Source organism: Neoarius graeffei, chromosome 8 (genome assembly GCF_027579695.1).
Source record: "Neoarius graeffei isolate fNeoGra1 chromosome 8, fNeoGra1.pri, whole genome shotgun sequence".
NCBI classification, from domain to species: Eukaryota; Metazoa; Chordata; class Actinopteri; order Siluriformes; family Ariidae; genus Neoarius; species Neoarius graeffei.
Window position 1 is genome coordinate 38,091,594 of NC_083576.1, and position 20,184 is coordinate 38,111,777.

General features: G+C 40.5%; 1 protein-coding gene across 1 annotated transcript in view; it reads left to right on the forward strand.

Moving 5' to 3' along the window:
* diaph2 (diaphanous-related formin 2) overlaps nucleotides 1-20,184 on the forward strand; it is a 902,507-nt gene that overhangs the window by 578,220 nt on the left and 304,103 nt on the right. Inside the window, exon 25 of the mRNA XM_060927624.1 lies at nucleotides 15,151-15,275. Within this exon, the coding sequence (XP_060783607.1) occupies nucleotides 15,151-15,275 (125 nt within the window). The remainder of the gene's footprint in view (nucleotides 1-15,150; nucleotides 15,276-20,184) is intronic.

Below are 20,184 nucleotides of genomic sequence, written 5' to 3' on the forward strand. Positions count from 1 at the left end.
GACAGCACTTCTATCAGGACTTGGGACTTTTTCATACGTTGCAGTACCTTTCTTCCACCACTAAACGTACCAATTTTGCCCATCTGTGTTTGTTTTGCTAATTGCTTACACCTGTGTCTTGTTAGCATGGAGGTATATATTGTGTGCCTAGCCTTGTGCTACTTGCTGAGTTCTATAGTCTGTTGTGCTCCTGAGAAATGTAAGCCTTGAGTTTGAGGCCTTTCAACTGCTATTTTGACACTGTGCCCAAGTTTCTTAGTGCTGCCTGTTTGGATTTCCTTTTGTTAATTTTTCTGCTACTGAGACTTTGTATGAGACCTGTTTGGTGCAAAACCTGCACTATTTGGAATTTACCTGATCTAAAGTAAAGTTCTGCAGCTACCTTCTTGTGGTTTGTGTCTTTCTGCGAGTGGGGCCAGTTCATCCATTGCAGTGGTACAGGGGATCTTCCACTGTCTCTCAATCCGGAGACCTGGGTTCAAACCCCAGTCCGCCTGACAACTTCTGGACATGATAAGACTTCAGTGTTGCACAATAAAGTTTTAACTGCTATTTGTGGTTGTAACTCTGTAGTGTCGTGCTTGACAAAGGTTTGATAAAATACTCCTGAGTCCATGCAGTTATATCAGCTATAGATAAATGACAATTCTTGATTTAGGGATTGGAGACATGGGTGTTCACCTTATGCTTGCCCTTTACACACCAAAATTCCTCTAGATTCCTTGAATTGTTTTATGATATGCACCATCGAGGACAACATATCTGAATCCCTTCTTGTCTTTATTTGAGGAATATTTGTTACCTCGCCCACGACGGAGTCAGCAGGGCAAGGTATTATAATTAGCGTGGTTTGTTTGTGTGTCTGACTGTTAACAATCTAGGGTCTAGACAGTTGTACCGATTTGACTTAAAATTTTCAGGGTAGGTGGGCAATAGTCCGTAGATTACCTGATTTAAATTTTGGGGATAATCGGGTGAAGGTCAAGGCCAACCTTTCCATCAAGATAACATCCATCCATTATCTGTAGCTGCTTATCCTGTTCTACAGGGTCGCAGACAAGCTGGAGCCTATCCCAGCTGACTATGGGCGAGAGGCGGGGTACACCCTGGACAAGTCGCCAGGTTATTGCAGGGCTGACACAGAGACAAACAACCATTCACACTCACATCTACGGTCAATTTAGAGACACCAATTATCCTAATCTGCATGTCTTTAGACTGTGGGGGAAACCAGAGAACCCAGAGGAAACCCATGCAGACATGGGGAGAACATGCAAACTCCACACAGAAAGGCCCTCGCTGGCCACTGGGCTTGAACCCAGGACCTTCTTGCTGTGAGGCAACAGTGCTAGCCACTGTGCCACTCTTCAAAATAACATATTTTCCATTATAACTCAAACGGTTGCTGATAGATGTTTACTATTATGAGCATATATGAACTCCCATATGGCCTTTCATTTGGCACCAGGATCTGTGACCTTGAAAGGTCAAACTCAAGGTCCTGGATTTTCAGAGGGCTATAACTTGAAAACAGTTGATGGTAGACAGATATTTACCATTACCAACTTATAGGAAGTGCCATATGGGCTTTCATTTTGCACCATGATCATGTGGCCTTGAAAGGTCAAACTCAAGGTCATGAGTTTTCAAAGGACTATAACTTTAAAATGGTTAATGATAGCCAGATCTTTACCATTATCAGCATATAAGAAGTCCCATATGGGCTTTCATTTGCCACCATAACCTTTGACCTTGAATGACTTTGAAATGTCAAACTCAAGGTCATGGATTTTCATAGGACTATAACCTAACAGTTTATGATTGAGAAATATTACCATTATCAACATATAGGTATAAAATAAGTGCTGCCAGGCGAGGTTTGTTTTGCCTGGCACCACCTGTTTTCAAACATTTTCTTTAACTGTCTTATGCATTTGTTGACAACCTGGAGATCCTCAGCCCCTCTTCACTCCTCAAAGACTAGGCCTTTCTTGAATACTGATTTTGTACCAAATCATGATTACAATCACCTGTTTACATTATCTGTTTTGAATCACATCATTATTTCATTGTTTTACCTCATTACTAGCCATAATTTGTTCCTGTTCCAACTTTTTTAAAAATGTGTTTAGGTCTAAAACACAGGAAGGAATGTATATTAACAAATGAAATGAAGTTAACCAGACAAAACATGAAATATCTTGGATTCATACTGTCTGCAAAGAAACAGAACCCAAAGAAAATTTAGAAAAACGTGCTTTCTTTTTTTATTTGCATTTTCCATACCGACCCAACTTTTTTTGATTTGGGGTTGTATTTTTCCCACAACTGGTTTCTGCATGATGATTTACTGCATTTTGAAATCTTTTTTTTTTCCCCCTTGTGCATGTCACCTGAGGTTATTGGTTATTTGTTTGTTTATAAAAGTTGGTGAGAGCCACACAATTGTTATTTAGGCATCACAATTGTTGTTTATATTATAAAAACAGTTTATTATATGAGCAGTTGCAGTCAAAGGGACCTTGAAAGTCAGCATCTCTACTTCCCATGGCCTTGGGTGGGAGGAAACTGGATAATCCAGGGAAAACCCACACAGACATCAGAAGGACAAGTGAAATTCCTCACTGATAGTAAGCCAACCTCAGGATTGAACCAAAGACCCTCAAGCTGTGAAGCAGGTTAGAGGCACATTACATTAATTGCATTTAGTAGATGCTTTTATCCAGAGCGTACAACATACCCAGAGCATCCTAGGGAGCAGTTGAGAGTTACAGTAGGTGCCTTGCAAAAGGGCACTTCAGCCATTCCTGCTTGTCCAGGAATTTGGACCAGTGACCTTTTGGTCCCAAAGTTGCTTCTCTAACCATTAGTCAAGTCAAGTTTATTTGTATAGCGCTTTTAACAATAGACATTGTTGCAAAGCAGCTTTACAGAAAATTAAAGGCTTTAAACATGAGCTAAATTTATCCCTAATCTATCCCCAATGAGCAAGCCTAAGGCAATGGTGGCAAGGAAAATCTCCCTCAGATGACATGAGGAAGAAACCTCCAGAGAAACCAGACTCAAAAGGGAAGCCATCCTCATTTGAGTTATAACAGATGGCGTGATTATAAATAACTCGCTTCTATAACTGTGTCCTATATAGTCACAAAGTATAACTGTGAAACCTGGAAAATCATCATAGTTTTAACATGAAGTGTGTTTTGTTGAAGTTATAAACTGTTCATTAGGCCATGGCGTCCCCTATTTGGAGTTTAAATTACACCTCGGTGTGTGCGTGCGTGCATGTTGCCCTGCAGTAGATTGGCGTGGGATGAATTCCTTGCCTTACTCCAGCTGTTGCTGGGATAGGCTTCAGGTCCACTATAACCCTGACTGGGATAAAGAGATTACTGAAGATGAATAAATTATTATTTGTGAGGGCATGAGTAAGAGAATGAGTGAGCAAGAAAATGAGTGCACTGGACATATAGTCCCCTCCAAAAAATACTGGAATAGCAAGTTTCAATTTTTTTGTTTTTGCTAGACACTGAAGACATTTGGGTTTGAGATAAAAAGATAAATATGTGACAACAGATCAAAATTTAAGCTTTCCATGACTGATACTTATATCTAGATATGTTAAACAACTTAGAATGCCCTTGGGAGATGGGATTTGGCAATTTGAATGCACATTTTTGTGACATGCTATGAGGGTGAGTCAACTGATGAAAAACACTTCATAAAGTAGATGACCTGGCGATCAGCAAAAATGTTAAAAGAAGCTAATTACAGCCTGTCAATGATTAAGTGCTTCTGCTGGTTGTGAACAAATGCCTTTAGATCTTTATTTTGTTTACAACTTGTTTTTGTTTTGATAATTTGAAGGTGTTTTTCCGCCGCAAGTGTGTAAAAAAAATAAATAAATAAATAAATAATATATATATATATATATATATATATATATATATATATATATATATATATATATATATATATACAGTACACCTCCATGGCTAGCTTGAATATGTCCTGTGGATCATCCTGCGGCCCTGTTTTGGTGAGGGTGAAGAGTGGTGAGCCCAGGGCCACCACAGGTGCTGCTGCTGGAGTACCTGCTAACTTGATCAGGCCTCAGAGCACCTGCTAATCCTCTTGTTGGGCCTGGAGCAGCACTTGGAAATGCTGTTCCTCCTCTCTGTGCATGGTGCTGCATCTGGTGGATGCTGGCAAGGGCATGGATGAGCCTGGGTATGGGCAAGGACTCCATGACAGTGTTTCAGCTTCAAATGTTGGGTTTCAGCACCAGTGTCACACTTCAGGGGTTCGGGAGACTGAAGAGACACAGACAGGTTAATTCACTGGTGGTGTTTATTCTAACTTTCGCTTTTCAGTGTAGTTTTTCCTTATTATTTTCAGATCTTGCACTGAGACAAATGCACACCAATCACACACAGCTCTGTGCTGGTTCTTGGCTTTCTCTCCCTCTCTGATCACTGGCTTCTCCCGAAAAGAACACAAAAGATACATCAGTAAACTGCTGACAGTTATACACAAGTGAGACTCATCATGTATTACCTGTTGGTTTGACCTGCCTCCTCTCCGTCCACATCTGATGCTCAACCATGCCCCCATTCCATAGTCATGTTGCTAGATAGCCAATATAGATTTGTTTCATATACTAACTTATTCATTGAGATTTTATCATTATTCAGTATTAGCTGCTTAGGACAGCTTCTCAAAGATTATTCCAAGTATTTTATGCCAAAATGTCAATGATATGTTTCAAATCACTTCTAGACTGCTTCTGATTATTTTTCAGCTCTATTTCTGGGAATTTGTTTGTAACAGGTCCAACTAACTAGCATGCTAGGAATCTTGCCTCGGCCATAACAAGCCAGGAAACTTTGCCTTTTTCAGTAGCCGGGTTTCCACAGCAGTTTTACAAAATAGGAGTGATATTTTAAAAATTTCAACAAAAACACAATTACGAATGGTCTGTGTTTCCATTGAGTGATGTTATATGATTAAAGCTACGTTTTCTCCTCTCACGAGAGTTTCTCCTCCCGGATAGATCTGAAAGAGTGCTATTTTTTTCAGGAACGTAGCATTTCCAGTTGCTCTGGTCACATCATGTGATGTAAAGGCAAAAAAATATGTTTCCATTTCAATTTTGTGAAATATTGCTTCATCGAATTATCCAAAACCACCTCGTGAGTAAAAACATTTTTGCAATATTTGATATTCATCTCATTATCTCTAGCCGCTTTATCCTGTTCTACAGGGTCACAGGCAAGCTGGAGCCTATCCCAGCTGACTACAGGCGAAAGGCGGGGTACACCCTGGACAAGTTGCCAGGTCATCACAGGGCTGACACATAGACACAGACAACCATTCACACCTACGGTCAATTTAGAGTCACCAGTTAACCTAACCTGCATGCCTTTGGACTGTGGGGGAAACCGGAGCACCCGGAGGAAACCCACGCGGACACGGGGAGAACATACAAACTCCGCACAGAAAGGCCCTCGCCGGCCACTGGGCTCGAACCCGGGACCTTCTTGCTGTGAGGCGACAGCGCTAACCACTCCACCACTGTGCCGCCCGTATTTGATAATTTTTTCGAAATTCATATGTTTCCATTGCTCATTTTTAGTTTGCAATTTCAAATTGCACATTAAGCAGTGTCACGACCTCAAGCAATGAGAACAGATACAGTCATGGAGGCAGCAGTTAGGTGAAGACAAAGTGCTATTTATTTCCAAAGTGTGAGGTCAAGTGGCATAGAAGCAGAATGGCAGTGAAGGTAAGTGCCAGTCTTCAGTGGTGGTGTTGGATGTGGAGACAGGTGAGGTCTCACTGCATGGAGCTCCCATGAGGTGTTGAGGGCTGTGGCTAAGATGTGAGTGGAGTAGCAGTCTCAGCTGGAGTCTGCTGTTACAGGGATAAGGCGGGTCAATCTCAGCATAAAAAGGCATAGGACTCACTCTCATTAGGAATAAATGCATTTATTAGAGATAAAATTCGTTCATATTTTTAAAGTCTTTATTTTTCTGTAAAGCTCCTTTGTGTCAATGTCTGTTGTTAAAAGTACGATACAAATAAACTGACTTGACATGACTTCATTGCAGCATCCTTTTATACTTCTCCAATGCCTCTTGGAGGGTAGATTAAACCACCCATCATACAGCTCCACCCATGTTAGGCAGCCCTGCCCCCCTCAAGCGGGGGTGCTTAAATGATGCGGTCTTCTCCACACCCTACCTTTACTGGGGAGCTGTCCATTCAGCACCACCATGGCAGAGTAGTTAGGAGCTGTGCAGTAGGGCTGCAGAATGGTGACAGGACCATGCTAACCCCAAAAAGGTACATACCTGCTTCTTGGTAGTGGGCCAGGGGGTAGTGTTTACCTGCTTCCACTTTCTTTTCTTGTGGCTTCAGCAACCTCTGGCCAGTGCAGTAGCTCAGGTACTATGCCTCTGTTAGTGCCAGGTGGCATTAACGAGGGTTTGCTGGCTGAACTGCCTTTCAGAGTTCAGCCAGCACTTCTCTTCGGTAATAAAGGTCATCCAGCCAGGTGGAGAAGTGGATGACAACATCATCCAGGTACACCACAGCATAGACTTGGTAGGGTCTGAAGACAATGTCCATCATGCGCTCGAAGATTGCTGGTGCTCTCTGGAGGACAAAGGGAGGGCACAGTATTTCCAGTGGCCAGATGCAGTGCAAAAGGTTGTCTTGGCTGAATGGATGAAGGGAACCTGTCAATATCCCTTGGTGAGGTCAAGTGTAGAGATGAACCTCCCCAAGTACTTGATGAGTTCATCCACTGTTGGTGTGGAGTAGCCGTCAAGCTCTGACATTTCATGTATATTACTGAAGTCTTTGCAAAGGTTTAGGCTCCTGTCTGGCTTGGGCACAATGACAACAGGGCTAGACCAGGGACTGGTGGACTCCTCAATGATGCCATTGTGCAGCATTCGGGCTACTTCTGCCTCAGTAGCCTGACAGTGGGCTTCTGGAACTTGATACGGCTGCTGATGCACCACAACTCCTGGTGGTGTCTTGATGTCATGTTGTAGGAGGTGAGTCCACTCGGGCTCCTCTGAGAACACATCCCCATGCTGCTCCTCCAGTTCACAAAGCTCTTGTTATTGTGTAGTCATGGTTTCCTGTCCTGTGTGGACCTGCTCACATGCTGGGGTTCCTGTTGGGTGGACAGAGCAGGCTGAGAGTGCCAGCACAAGCTCAACCCAATATTTCAGCAAATTAATGTGGTACATTTGGTTAGGTATATCCTTAACCAGCTGCTGCAGTAGTTCATTAGGCCTGTTCTCTTGATTATGGTGTAGGGGCTTTGCCAGCAGGCCAGGAACTTGCAATTGTCACTGGGCAAGAGCAGGAGCACATGGTCCTGTTTCAACTCCCGGAGTTGTGCAGGATGGTTGTAGGCCTGTCGTTGCTCCCTCTGGGTTGCCAGCATGTGCTCCTTGATGATGGCTGCCACCCATTTGATGTGCTTTTGCATGTCCTGCACATACTCCATGACTGACCAGAATGGGGACAGTAGCTCCATGCAGGCCTTCTTTGTCACATCTATTTGGACTTGGGGTCTTCTGCCAAACAGGACCTCAAACAGAGTGAATCCTATCAATGCTTGAGGGGTCTCCTGAATGGCAAACAACACCTGCATGAGGAGTAGGTCCTAGTTACAACCTTCCTTGTCCAAGACTTGTTGCAGCATCTTTTTGAAGGTGTGATTAATGTTCTTGATGAGTCCATTGTTCTGGGGGTGTTGTACCAAGGTCTGGATATGTTTAACCTGCAGCAGCTGACAGATGTCCATTATCAAATTTGAAATGAAGGGGGTGCCTTGGTCTTTGAGCAGGTTCTTTGGGATTCCCACCCAACTGAATAGCAGCATGAGCTCCCTGATGATGTTTTTGGACTTTGCCTAATGGAGGGGGGACGGCCTCAAGATAATGGGTGGTATAGTCCACTGTCATGAGGATGTACTCATGACCATGGGTAGGCTTTGGGAGTGGTCCTATGAGATCCATGCTGACCCACTCAGATGGGGCCCAGATGATGGGCAGTGGGAACATGGGTCAAGTCAATTTATATGTATAGTGCATTTAACAATGGATATTGTTGCAAAGCAGCTTTACAGAAAAATAAAGACTTTAAACATATGAACTAATTTTATCCCTAATAAATTTATGTATCCCTAGTGAGCAAGTCTAAGGCAACAGAGGCAAGGAAAAACTCCGAGATGACATGAGGAAGAAACTTTGAGAGGAAGCTGCATCCTGCATTTTCTGCATCTTGTAGTGACCATTATATTTTTTATCTTTGCGATATTTTTGAGATCCCTGTCCATCAACAAAAGTGCTTACAATGCACTGCAAAAATTATATCTTAGCAAGTGAAAATATCTTGAAAATAGTTGAAACAATCTAACATTTCCTATTAGAAGCAGGGCTTTGAACCAGAATTTTTTCCTATTGGTTCGTTCCGAACAGAAACAGAATTTTAACGTTTCCGGTTTTGGGTTCCACCATTAAATAGACGTTCCCGAACCGGTTAGAACAAAAAAAATTCGTTCCCGGAACGGTTAATTACGTGCCCTGTCAGCTGTTTAACAAATGGCTATAAAATTATGTCTCTGTCTCATCCAGCTTAAGCCAAATGTAGGCTAATTCTATTACAACCTTCATTAAATAAGACAAGAAATAATTCAAAACAATTATTATTTCAAATGTTGGCGATTTGGATTCTCAGTATGTCTTCCCATCTACACAAACAGAAAAAGTGCCAAAAATGAAAGATAATTCGTTTAGTGTGTTACCAAAGGCTAGTCAGGCCCTATAGAGGGCTACCGCATGACGTCACCGCGCCGCGAGATTTTGTTAGGCGCCATATTGGAAGACCAAGTACACATCTATGCAAGTACATACATACATAAAACAAACTACACCTGAAATGTAGCCAGGGCCGGTTCTGCCCTAATCTGGACCCGGGTGCAACATCGCGCAAACCCAAAAAAAAAAAACCCACCAGTCTAAATCAGGACAACCATCACATAACTATAACTATAAACATTTTATATCAACTATTTTAACTAAATGGGCTATAATAAATAAGCCTGCAGGCAGCCACAGCGGGCTGCCTCAGAAAAGTAACCATTCAATGACACAACTGAAAGCCTGCAGCCATGGCGGGCTGCCTTAAAAAGTAACCATTTGTCCTACCTTAAAACTCGTTTTGCATTTTCTGCCTCCTTTTTTGTATTTTCGACCCTCTGTTTATTTTCTTTCCTTTTCTGAAAACCCGATTTGTGTCCAGACATTTTGTTCTGCTACCAACGAACTAACTCGTCAGGTCTCGTCTCTCGAGCCCGCAATGATTCCCATGGGAAGGGCAACAATTGATACATTTTTACAAACAGCCAATAGGGAGGTTGCAACGTTCAGGCTCTTCTTTGCTCAGACACTCAGTAATGTACTTACTGAGTAATGCACTTACTCACTTATTATCACGTGGAGACGTGATAGTAGTCCTCCTTTCCGCTCTCTCCATTCAGTCAGCGAACGTCACACAGGAAGTGAACCCCAGCGGGTCATAGAAACTTGCGCAGGAGAAGAATGACTTTATTTGTAGGCTACAGAAACTTTGAGGAACGAAATAAAAACCGGTATTAACTGGTTACCATTATTTTTAATAAGCGTTTCTGTTCCGGAACATAAAAAATAATAAAGTTTCTGGTTTCGTTTCTGTTCCATGTGAAATAGAAAAAGTTCCCGGTTTTCATTTTCGTTCCTTGAACCGGTTCAAAGCCCTGATTAGAAGAATACAAGACCCCAATTCTGAGATTATTAAACTTAGTTGTAGATTGCAACCAACTTGTCCTAAGATATCTTATCAAGTTAAAAATATCTGTCCATGCAGCAAGATAATTTCACTAGTATTAAGTAATTTTCTCCTCAAATTCAGTTTTCAATTATTTGCAGTGTGGTCACATGAGCATCAGAACTGGACCATGGAACAATGCAAGAAGGTAGTGTGGTCTGATGAATCACGTTTTCATTTACATCATGTGGATGGCCAGGTGTGTGTGTTGCTTATCTGGGGAAGAGATGGCACCAGGATGCACTATGGGAAGAAGGCAAGCTGGCGGAGGCAGTGTGATGCTCTGGGCGATGTTCTGCTGGGAAACCTTGGGTCCTGGCATTCATGTTGATGTTACTTTGATGTGTACCACCTACTGAAACACTGGCAACGGTATTCCCTAATAGCAGTGGCCTCTTTCAGCAGAATAATGCACCCTACTACACTGCAAACAAACAAACAAAAATTGCTCAGAAATGGTTTGAGGAACAGGACAAAGTGTTCAAGGTGTTGACTTGGCGTTCACATTCCCCAAAGCTCAAATGAAACGAACATCTGTGCAATATGCTGGACAAATAAGTACAATCCATGGAAGCCTTGCAACTTACAGGACTTGCTGCTAATGTCTGCTAAAGGATCAGCTGCTAAGAGCCAGAGCTGTTTTGGTGGCACAAAGGGGACACACACACTAGTGCATCTCAAACACTTAGAATATCATGAAAAAGTTCTTTTTTGTAATTTAATTCATTTCATACATTCTGTATTCATGACACATAAAGTGAAATCTTTCAAGCCTTTTTTGTTTGTTTGTTTGTTTGTTTGTTTGTTTGTTTGTTTGTTTATGATTATGGCTTATAGCTCATGAAAATCAGAAATCCAGTATCTCAACTTATTAGAATATTTCCTAAGATCAGTCACTAAAGGATTTACAATACAGGAATGTCAAACTTCTGAAAAGCATGTTCATTTATGCACTCAATACTTGGTTGGGGATGCTTAAAAAAAAGGTCCAAAAAAGACAGGAAAAGTTGTGTTATGCTAAAAACAAACTACACTGCCACCCCGCTATAACAAACTAGTTTATTACAAACTTTTGCATAGATCGAACGAAGTTTGTGTCCCTGGCCTTCAGTGGCAAGGAGGTGGAGTCTTCAAAAAAAAAAAAGATCACTGAGCCATGTGTTCCTTTTCCCACCAGAGACAAACAATAAGTAATCAAGTCTACAGTCAAATTAACAATGTGTTAATGCCATAAAATAAAGGTTTAACTAGCTTAAGTGTCAGTCACTAACAGCTGTCGACAATGGCAATCAATGACTTAAAAAAAATCCCTTAAAAGGACTTGTTTTACTCGAGTCTTTATTCCATAAGCATTGTTGTCCTTGCTACTCGTAAATGTAAGATACTCTTGGTCTGTCAGAAAATGCAGGCAATAGACTGATGTAATCATTGGAAGAGTTTTATTTAAAAACATGCTGGCAAACAGATCCAAATCAGTGATCAAAAATCAGAGTCAAGGAACAGGCAATGGTCAAGTGAGGCCGAGACAAAGGGCAAAATCCAAAACAGTCAGAAACCAGAATATCAACACAGTGCTACAAAAGGCTTGGTCACGTAAGACACAAAGTACAGTGTGTATACTTTGCAAAGTCTATGTGTGGTGAGAGTCCTTATAAATATTGTGCACACTGTGATTGCACTCTAATCTGGAACAAGTGCATGGTAATTAGTTCTAATGGCACTGCATGCATGTATGTGAGTAGCAGTTCGAGGTGTGCCACTGTGCATGGGCGGATGTGACACAGTCGAAGCCCATGAATAGCTCATGAATAATGTTTATTTATTCTTAAACACCTTTCTCTGACAAAAGAACATCTTCCTTTCTCCGAGCCCATGTTGACCTCGTGGTGACCGTGTGGGCTCTGTGTGTGTGTGTGTGTGTGAGAGAGAGAGCGCACATTTTAGAATGTTTTTGTTTTAGTTCAGATAAATGTTAATTGGGGTAAAGATCATTTCAGCGTAAAATGCTAAGGTAGTTGAAAACATTTGTTGGATTGATTATGTGGCCATTTCATTCATGAGAATGAAATATTTCTTTGTTCTGAGGTTTTATTTATTGAGACTCAGCTTGGGGTTGTAAAACATGGTGTCTTGAAGGCAGGTGCCAGAAAGACTGGGTTTTATGACTGTCCGGCAATCTTCAAGTATCTTCACTTAATCTATAAATGGGTTTTTATTCAAGTTATCTTCTGGTGGTAGGCTTTGTTAAGAGGGGGTAAACTGCACATGTCCCTCATTCTGAGAGCTTTGTGATGCTTTAACAAAGAAGGTTGTGTTTTTTCTACAAATTCAGCAGTTCAGACCCTCTGGGAGGGGGGTTGGTGTGATGATATCTTCTGTGTTTCTGGCATGTCTGAGGGACTTGGGAATTTGCAGGCTAAAATTATATTGGAAATATTTACTTTGGGGCATGGCTTGGTTTTGATCCTACATAAGTGATTATTTGCCAATAAATTTTAATAATAACTTGAATATTTGTAACACACATATTTAATTTACATATGTTCACATGCACACAAAAATAAATAAATAAATAAAAATAATAGATGAATAAATAAAAGGATAAATTATAATAAAATTATGTGGATAAAAATTCAAGCTAAATAGAAGAAAAGAAGAAAACTTAATTACTGTGAGCCATGCCTGCAGACTCATTTACACACATTGTACCATTTGCACTTTTTTCATGCTTTATATAGCATTTGCACTGTTGATAACATGCCTTTTGCACATCAGGGATCATGTTAACGCAGAAATCATGTACTTTTACACACAAAAAAAAGCCAAAAAATGCATGTTCAGAATTTTAATTCAAGTAGGATGCAGGGCTCCTACTTGAAGAATGTTTTCCCCAATTGCTTTGGCAAATCTGTTAGATTATGTTATTTAACAAACAAAGCAAAAGTGAACAGAACAAAAGGTCACAACATCGTGGTCGCTTTCATATGACATCATCGCAACTGTGGATTTGTTTACACGGCCATGTTGCCTGGTGAGCTTTGTGTTTACCAACAACCAGCACAAATGTACACTGTGATTGTAAGCCAAATTCAGTAAACATCTACAGATAAACCTGTATAAGTTACATCTAAAAGAACAATGTCAGAGACTTGTAGGGCTTTTGGATGTAATAAGAGACATGGAGATAAGCCTGGTTTAACTTTTCACTGCTTCCCGGTGAACCCAGAAAGATGAGAAAAATGGCAAGCTGCAGTTACACAGGAAGACTGGATGATAAAGCATCTCCGTGTGTGGAAAACATTTTATATCGGGTTAGAGTGAAAGCTCTGTGTAAATCTGGACATGGGCTTTGGACACAATATATTTTATTAGACTTAATGCTTGGTGAGACTAGCAGCATGTTTATGTACTGATAATACTGATTTGGCTAAACACCAAACACCATGCTAGATCAAGACAGTACAGTGAACAAAGGTGCAAAGTGGAATGGAAGTAATACTGTGCAAACTGTTTAAGGTTAGTCCATCTACAGAAATAGGGATGTGCATGTGTAGTATGTGCAAACGGTCCAGTGGTATAATTGATCCAAGTGCAAAACACGATGTGGGGGTTGGAGGATGGGGGATTAACAGTGTTGTAAGGAGTTCAGTTTGTGAATTACTGAGGAGAAGAAGCTGTTCATTAGCCTGCTGATACAGCAGCGGAGACTCCTGCAGCACTTCTCAGGCAGGAGAAGAGCAGTTTATGGTTTGGGTGAGAGATATCCTTGATGCTTTTCACCTTCTGTAGACAATGCCTGTGATCAATGTCTGCGATGGGAAGTTTTCACCATCCATTGAAGAGCCTTATGGTCGGAGACTGAATAGCTACCATATCACACTAATATGCAGTTCATTAGTATGCTCTTGATGGTACAGCAATAGAAGCTCATTAGTATCTGAGAAGATAGGTGAAATATTCTCAGGCCCTGTCCACACGGCAACAGATTCAGGTGAATCCGATAAAATTGTTTATCGTTTCGGCCTGGCGTCCACACGGCACCGGCGTTTTGGGTGCCCCAAAACGAAATCTTTTGAGAACGGGTTCCAGAGTGGAAAGATCTGGCAACGGCGCCGTTGCGAAGTCGTCTGGATGAGTAGAACGGATTTGTTTACGATGATGTCACAACCACGTGCTTCACGCCGGGTAGAAGTGTAACGAACTTGATGCGAGTTGTCAACAAATCCTATAACTTGGTTCATGAAACGCGCTTACAAAATATTTTCACTGTGAATATTGTGTAATGGTGCAAAGTGAGAGAGAGAGAGAGAGAGAGAGAGAGAGAGAGAATAGCCCTTAGGGCAGAGTCAATCCCGCCAGCAAAAATAGGGGAAAAAAGGAGCGATCTCACCTCTTCAGATGTTGGTTTAAGTCCTACAATACATTCCTCAAAAAGGGTGTAGAAGAACAAATTAATCCATCAACGTGTAGCATTCAATTTATTCCGGACCATTAAAGACGCCGCCTTCCGCGTAGAATCATACGTCATCCTCGCCGCCATATTGGATGGGTCAAAGCGGAGAATAAAGATGCCTCATTCATGTGCTGCGTTTAACTGTACCAACAGGTTTGCCGTCCAAACGAGATCACATGGGATTACCTTTCACAGGTGAGACTGGAAAAATAATTTTCATTGTATTTGGTCATTATAACGTAATTTTACGAACAGATTTTTCTGACTTTGTGGCTAATATGAAGTCTCGCGCATAATAGTTTATGCGCATGCGTCCTTACTTCTATTGTTCTGGTGTCTCCGAAGGGACCGTCTTACAGCGCCCCTAGAGGTGTGGCATGTGTATTGCATCGTTTTCAGCAAGCGTTGCGTTGCCATATGTACCTGATATTTTACTGATCCGTTGCCCATGTGGACGCGATATTTTTTTTAATAACATCTCGTTGCCGTTGTCGTGTGGATGTAGCCTCAGTCTCCTTAGAAAGTAAAGGCACTGACATGCCTTGTTAATCAGGGTGGAGGTGAAATCTGCCCCCTTCCACTGATATTGACAGGTAACAAAGAGGTTATTAAAAGTTAGAGTAAGACACCTGTAGGTCATCTGTCTGTGATAGCAAAGAGGCCACTTGCTTAGAAAAGAAACAATACAGCAAAATAAACAAAATAAACCTTCAAGCAGTGACGTACTCCTGTCACCAGTCAGATATGTATCATGTCATTGCACAATATTTTCCCAGACCTCTATCTCATAAAATTATCCTCTTTTTCAGTGTCTGCTCAGATCCTCAAAGCCAGTTTGGACTCAATGGAGCGTCAGATCCAGAGGCTAGAGAATGACATCCAGAACTTCCCCAAGACAGATGACAAACAGGATAAGTTTGTGGAAAAAATGTCAATATCCTTACCATGCTTTCTTTTGTTCTGTCCTGAAGAGCACAAGACCTTGCTGGTGCCATGTTAGTTAGCTTATGGCTGGTTTTCACTTTTTTGTAAAATTTTCTACAGTTTCTACAAAATGAGTTGGGCATGTCTGTGCAGCATATAAACAACCACAGATCCTTCTCTTCAGAACTGAGCTATCAACCCTCAACGTTCCACTTTCATTTTAATGTCAGTGTACTTTGAGCTGGTGCAGCTACACTTAACTTTCTAACTCAGTTAGCAATGCTATTTAACAATAGTATATTTTAAAAGCAGTGTTTCTCAACCACTGGGCCATGGCCCATTAGTGGGCCTTGAAGCGCTACCTAGTGGGCCGCAATTTTTTTTTTTCAAGTTTGAAGCCAAATACTAAATAGTTCAAGATGTCATAGTGTCCCAAATCCAGTAGCTGGTTTGCCGAACACTTTTCAAGTGGAATAAATACATTTGTGGGTAAATTAAGAAAAACAAGCCTTTATTTTTGTCATATTCCTCCTCTACATTTAATGCACACACACACACACACACACACACACACACACACACACACACACACACACACTGTGCGTGCAGTGAGCAGAGTAAATAAATACGTTTGTGGTAAATTATATGGATTTGTGATGCCTGCTGGAAGAAAAGAGCAGGGACGATTGGGAATCGAGCCGCTGTTTGTTTACACCCGATACTAAAACTTGTAGCATCCTAGACAAAAGACATGTTCAAAAAGCCCAGAAATTCCTCCTTCCCCGGGCATAAACGATATAGGATTTATCTTGTAGTGTTCTGATCCCCAAATCTTTAATCCAACCACATATAAAAAGTTGTACGTCTCCATGCTCTTCCAGGTTTTCATCTGTTTGTCCATGTAGAACGATGTCTGCAGCATCAGGTAGTTTGAGATGTTGGGGAAATCAATGGATGGATAATTTTCCAACTCATAAAGAATGAATGAATGACTTTATTTAAACACAATAATTGATCAGCAGAGCTGGTGGGGTCATGCATGTACAGATACAAATTGCTGGGTTTCCTGTGATGTCACATCCACCTCATTAGTTCTTCAAAATTTTAGCTGGTGGTCTACCAAAGCTCAGTTGACAAAGCGTTTGTATGAAGAAGGTACATTGCTCACATGAGAAATGCCTTACGCTTGCATTGTTTTAGGTTGTTTGAATCAATTAAACCGTGAAACTGATAAAAGTTTCTTCAGGGTTCCCTGTGAACTAATAAAAAAGGGTGAACGAACACAGGATTTCACAAAAAGACGTCGAGGAAGGTGGCTTTTGAACGTCTCACTGAAATCGAAGGGATCTGAGTCATGAAAGGTTTGTATATCCCTCTCAGCTATGTTGTTATTTTCCAAGTACTTTTCTTACTATGTGGTGTTATTTTATGGTACTTTTTTTCGTCATGAAGCACTAAAGTCCCCAGCTGTTTCTTTGTTTACTCCTCACTCCTCACAAAGTCCACATGCATGAAGGTCGTGACAAAATTCTTACCCAGCCATACAGTTACAACGCGGTGTGATCACTTCACCGTCTTGTTTAACTAAGATCCAGGTCTTTAAAGGGGTTTCTAATGATCTTTGTGAATGATTTACCTAAGAGATAAGAGCAAACACAAGTGAGAATCAAGCAAACTGTTGTTTGTTTACACTTCAACTTGCAGTGCTTCATTGTAAAGACGTGAATGTTTTTAAAAAATCATACTAAAAAAACATACATGGGCAAAAACAATACAGGATTCATTCAGCAGCGACTTGATACCAAGGTCCTTTATCCAGCCACCTACAAAAAAGTTGTAAGCCTCCATACTCTTCCATGCTTTCATCTGTTTTGCAGTGTAGAAGGATGTCTGCAACACCAGACAGTTTGAGATGTTGGGGAACTCAACTGAAGGGTAGTTTGAGAGATCGTATGACAAATCCTTCTGTCCCAGACTGTAGGGGTCTATTCCATTGCAAATAGCAATCTTCTGAATATATCTAAAGCAGTGGCTTCTAGATTACAAGCATACTCTAAGTTATTGCTAGTTGTTTGCACTATGGCAGCCATTTAGACCACCAGCTATTTCACTTCCGGTAAAACCACTAAGAAAAGTCACGTGACTGAAACCTAGCAATAATTACAAATACAAAAGACTAAAAATATACCGTACACAATCTTAAAAAAAAAACTTAAAAATATGTTGATTATCTGTTAATTATCTTCACATTAAATTGATAGTGTGCATAACTATTGTCTTTGTATTTAGTTACGGCTACAATAGGATCAAAATTTATTCTACTAATGTCAAATGTAGCTTGTAAATTTTTCTTTCATAGGAAAAATCCTTCTTTGTTAATGTGTAAGGCTCTATCCCATTGAGTGGTTTCCACTTCTTTTGAGTGTACTTCATGGTTTTAATAACTTGCTTGTTTGCTGTACACAAACATGGCAATAAGTTCTTGTGTTAATCGACCGGACTCCACTTTTGGATCATTAATCCGTTTTGACTGAGAATGCCCTGCATGCATGGTTTTATGTTGGCTTCTGGCACATCCATACAGCTTTAAATACAATACCTACAATTAAAAACAGTTTGTTTATATTGCATTTAATTCCTGGGCTCCCATATTTAACAGGGAGTGATGTTGCATTCCATTAATACACTTTACTGTAGATTATTAGATTCTAATGGAATAAATCAGCCAAAATAATTGGGGATCTTTTTTAATGGGTCCCAATTCATTACAAGTAGGAATAGGTGGGCCTTAAAGTAGAAAATGTTGAGAACCCCTATTTTAAAGAGCTTAAGAATGTGATAAGACCTGTGTGGCTTTTTCTGAATGTTTATGTTCTAATCAAAATATGAGACTGAGTGATTTGGACTGATGAGCTATTTTTACTCAGTTTTTGCTCTAAATTACAGACTTTTGTTTTCCAAGTCTGGCTGTGGTTTATCATTTTTATTAGTTGAGAGAAAAAAAATCCTTCAATCTTGTTTTTTTTTGCTTATGAGCTTGAAGTGAATCATCATGATTGTTATATTGCATCAGAATATCTGCAGCAAGTAAAAAAAAATGTGCTGAGAGTCAGGAACATGAAGCTCCTGCAGAGATTGTGGCCCATCCAAGGTAGAATTTCACCACAACCTGAGTGTTAGCATTGATTATTCTGGAGCTGGGATCATTTGAACTTGAGTGAGGGGAAACAGAGAGCAACAGGGATACTGAAGCAGTGTCTGGACTTCACAGATCTCTGGAGGATTTTAAAAGCCAAGTGAGCCTGAGAAGTGAACTTGCTTGTGGCATCTTGCCCTGTCTCACCCAATCTCTCACTAGATGCAGCACAAGAGAGCACACAGAGACAAAGCCGTGCATGCGTATTGGGTGAAATGAGTGGGAAAATTTAGCAAGGATTAAAGGTTGCCATTCTACCCTTATGTGGCAGTTTTAGTTTTATCTTTAAACCCTCATTCAGAATGTAACTTGGCTAAAGGAGTCTGAAGTCAGTTCCATTTGGCTATGTTGGAGACAGTGGTCTAGATTAGATGAGGAAGTGACTGATTTTCTGGAAGAGACACATGGCACATTAGCCAGAGCAATAAGCTTCTGACTCTCTTGCAGGTCTGATCTGAACATGGTACTTAAACAGAAAGTCACCATATAAGTTGAATAGTTGTGTCTGAGTTAATGTTACTATGGAGCAATAGCTTAAATTTGTTACCTAAAATGCATGTAATATTTAAGTTAGATTCAGTGGTTGATGGAATTATTAGTAATATTTGATCAAACTCAAGGTGTGATTCTGTGCTTGTAGACAGTCCACCAATTGTGTTTACAGAGTATGAGCTGTATTGACATTGCAGTATGAAGCACTGAAACTGTGCAATTTAATTGAATTTGAAATCCCAAACAGACAAATTATGTTACTTCTTATGCTTCAAAGATATGCCACACGAGTCCTGCTCATAAGAGATCACATCCAGCAGGTTTTATGAGATAAACAGGAATATATTTATCAAAACAAAGAAAAAAAGCAAAAACTGCCTTAGTAGGGTATTACATCCTTCAAGCTTATTTAGAAGTAGTAGTAATAGTAAAAATAATAGGACTCAGTTCATATATTGAATACCTTTTGTTTAATTACAAATCTCACTAAATATGCGGCATACTCAATTTATATGACAAAGAGCTAAAGTAACAGATATATATTTATTACACTTGAAATATCAATCTTTTAAATAGAAGTGAAAGCAAAAGCACATGAACAAGATCAGGATAATAATAATGCATTTTATTTAGAAGCGCCTTTCAAAACACTCAAGGACACTATACAAACAGTAAAAACAAGAGTAAAAAGAACAGTAAAAACAGTAAAACAAGACACAATAAAAGCACAGAGAAAATAAACAGAGAATTTAGAGATGGTAATAGTCACAATGAATATGCTAACTGAAACAAGTGAGTTTTCAGTCTGGATTTGAATAGAGGTAGAGAGTCAATATTACGTATGTCGGGGGGGAGTGAATTCCAGAGTTGGGGAGCAGAGCGACTGAAAGCTCTACTCCCCATAGTACTGAGGCGGGCAGAGGGGACAGTGAGGAAGAGGGAAGAGGAGGATCGGAGGGAACGAGAGGGGGTAGCAATGTGGAGAAGATTGGACAAATATGGAGGGGCAAGATTATGGATGGCCTTGAATGTGTGGAGGAGAATTTTGAAATTGATCCTGTATTTGATAGGGAGCCAGTGGAGAGTCTGTAGTGTTGGGGTGATGTGATGAAAAGAGGGCAAATTGGTGATGATACGGGCAGCTGAATTCTGGACCAATTGGAGCTTATGAAGGGATTTTTGAGGGAGACCAAAGAGGAGAGAATTACAGTAGTCAATGCGGGAGGTGACA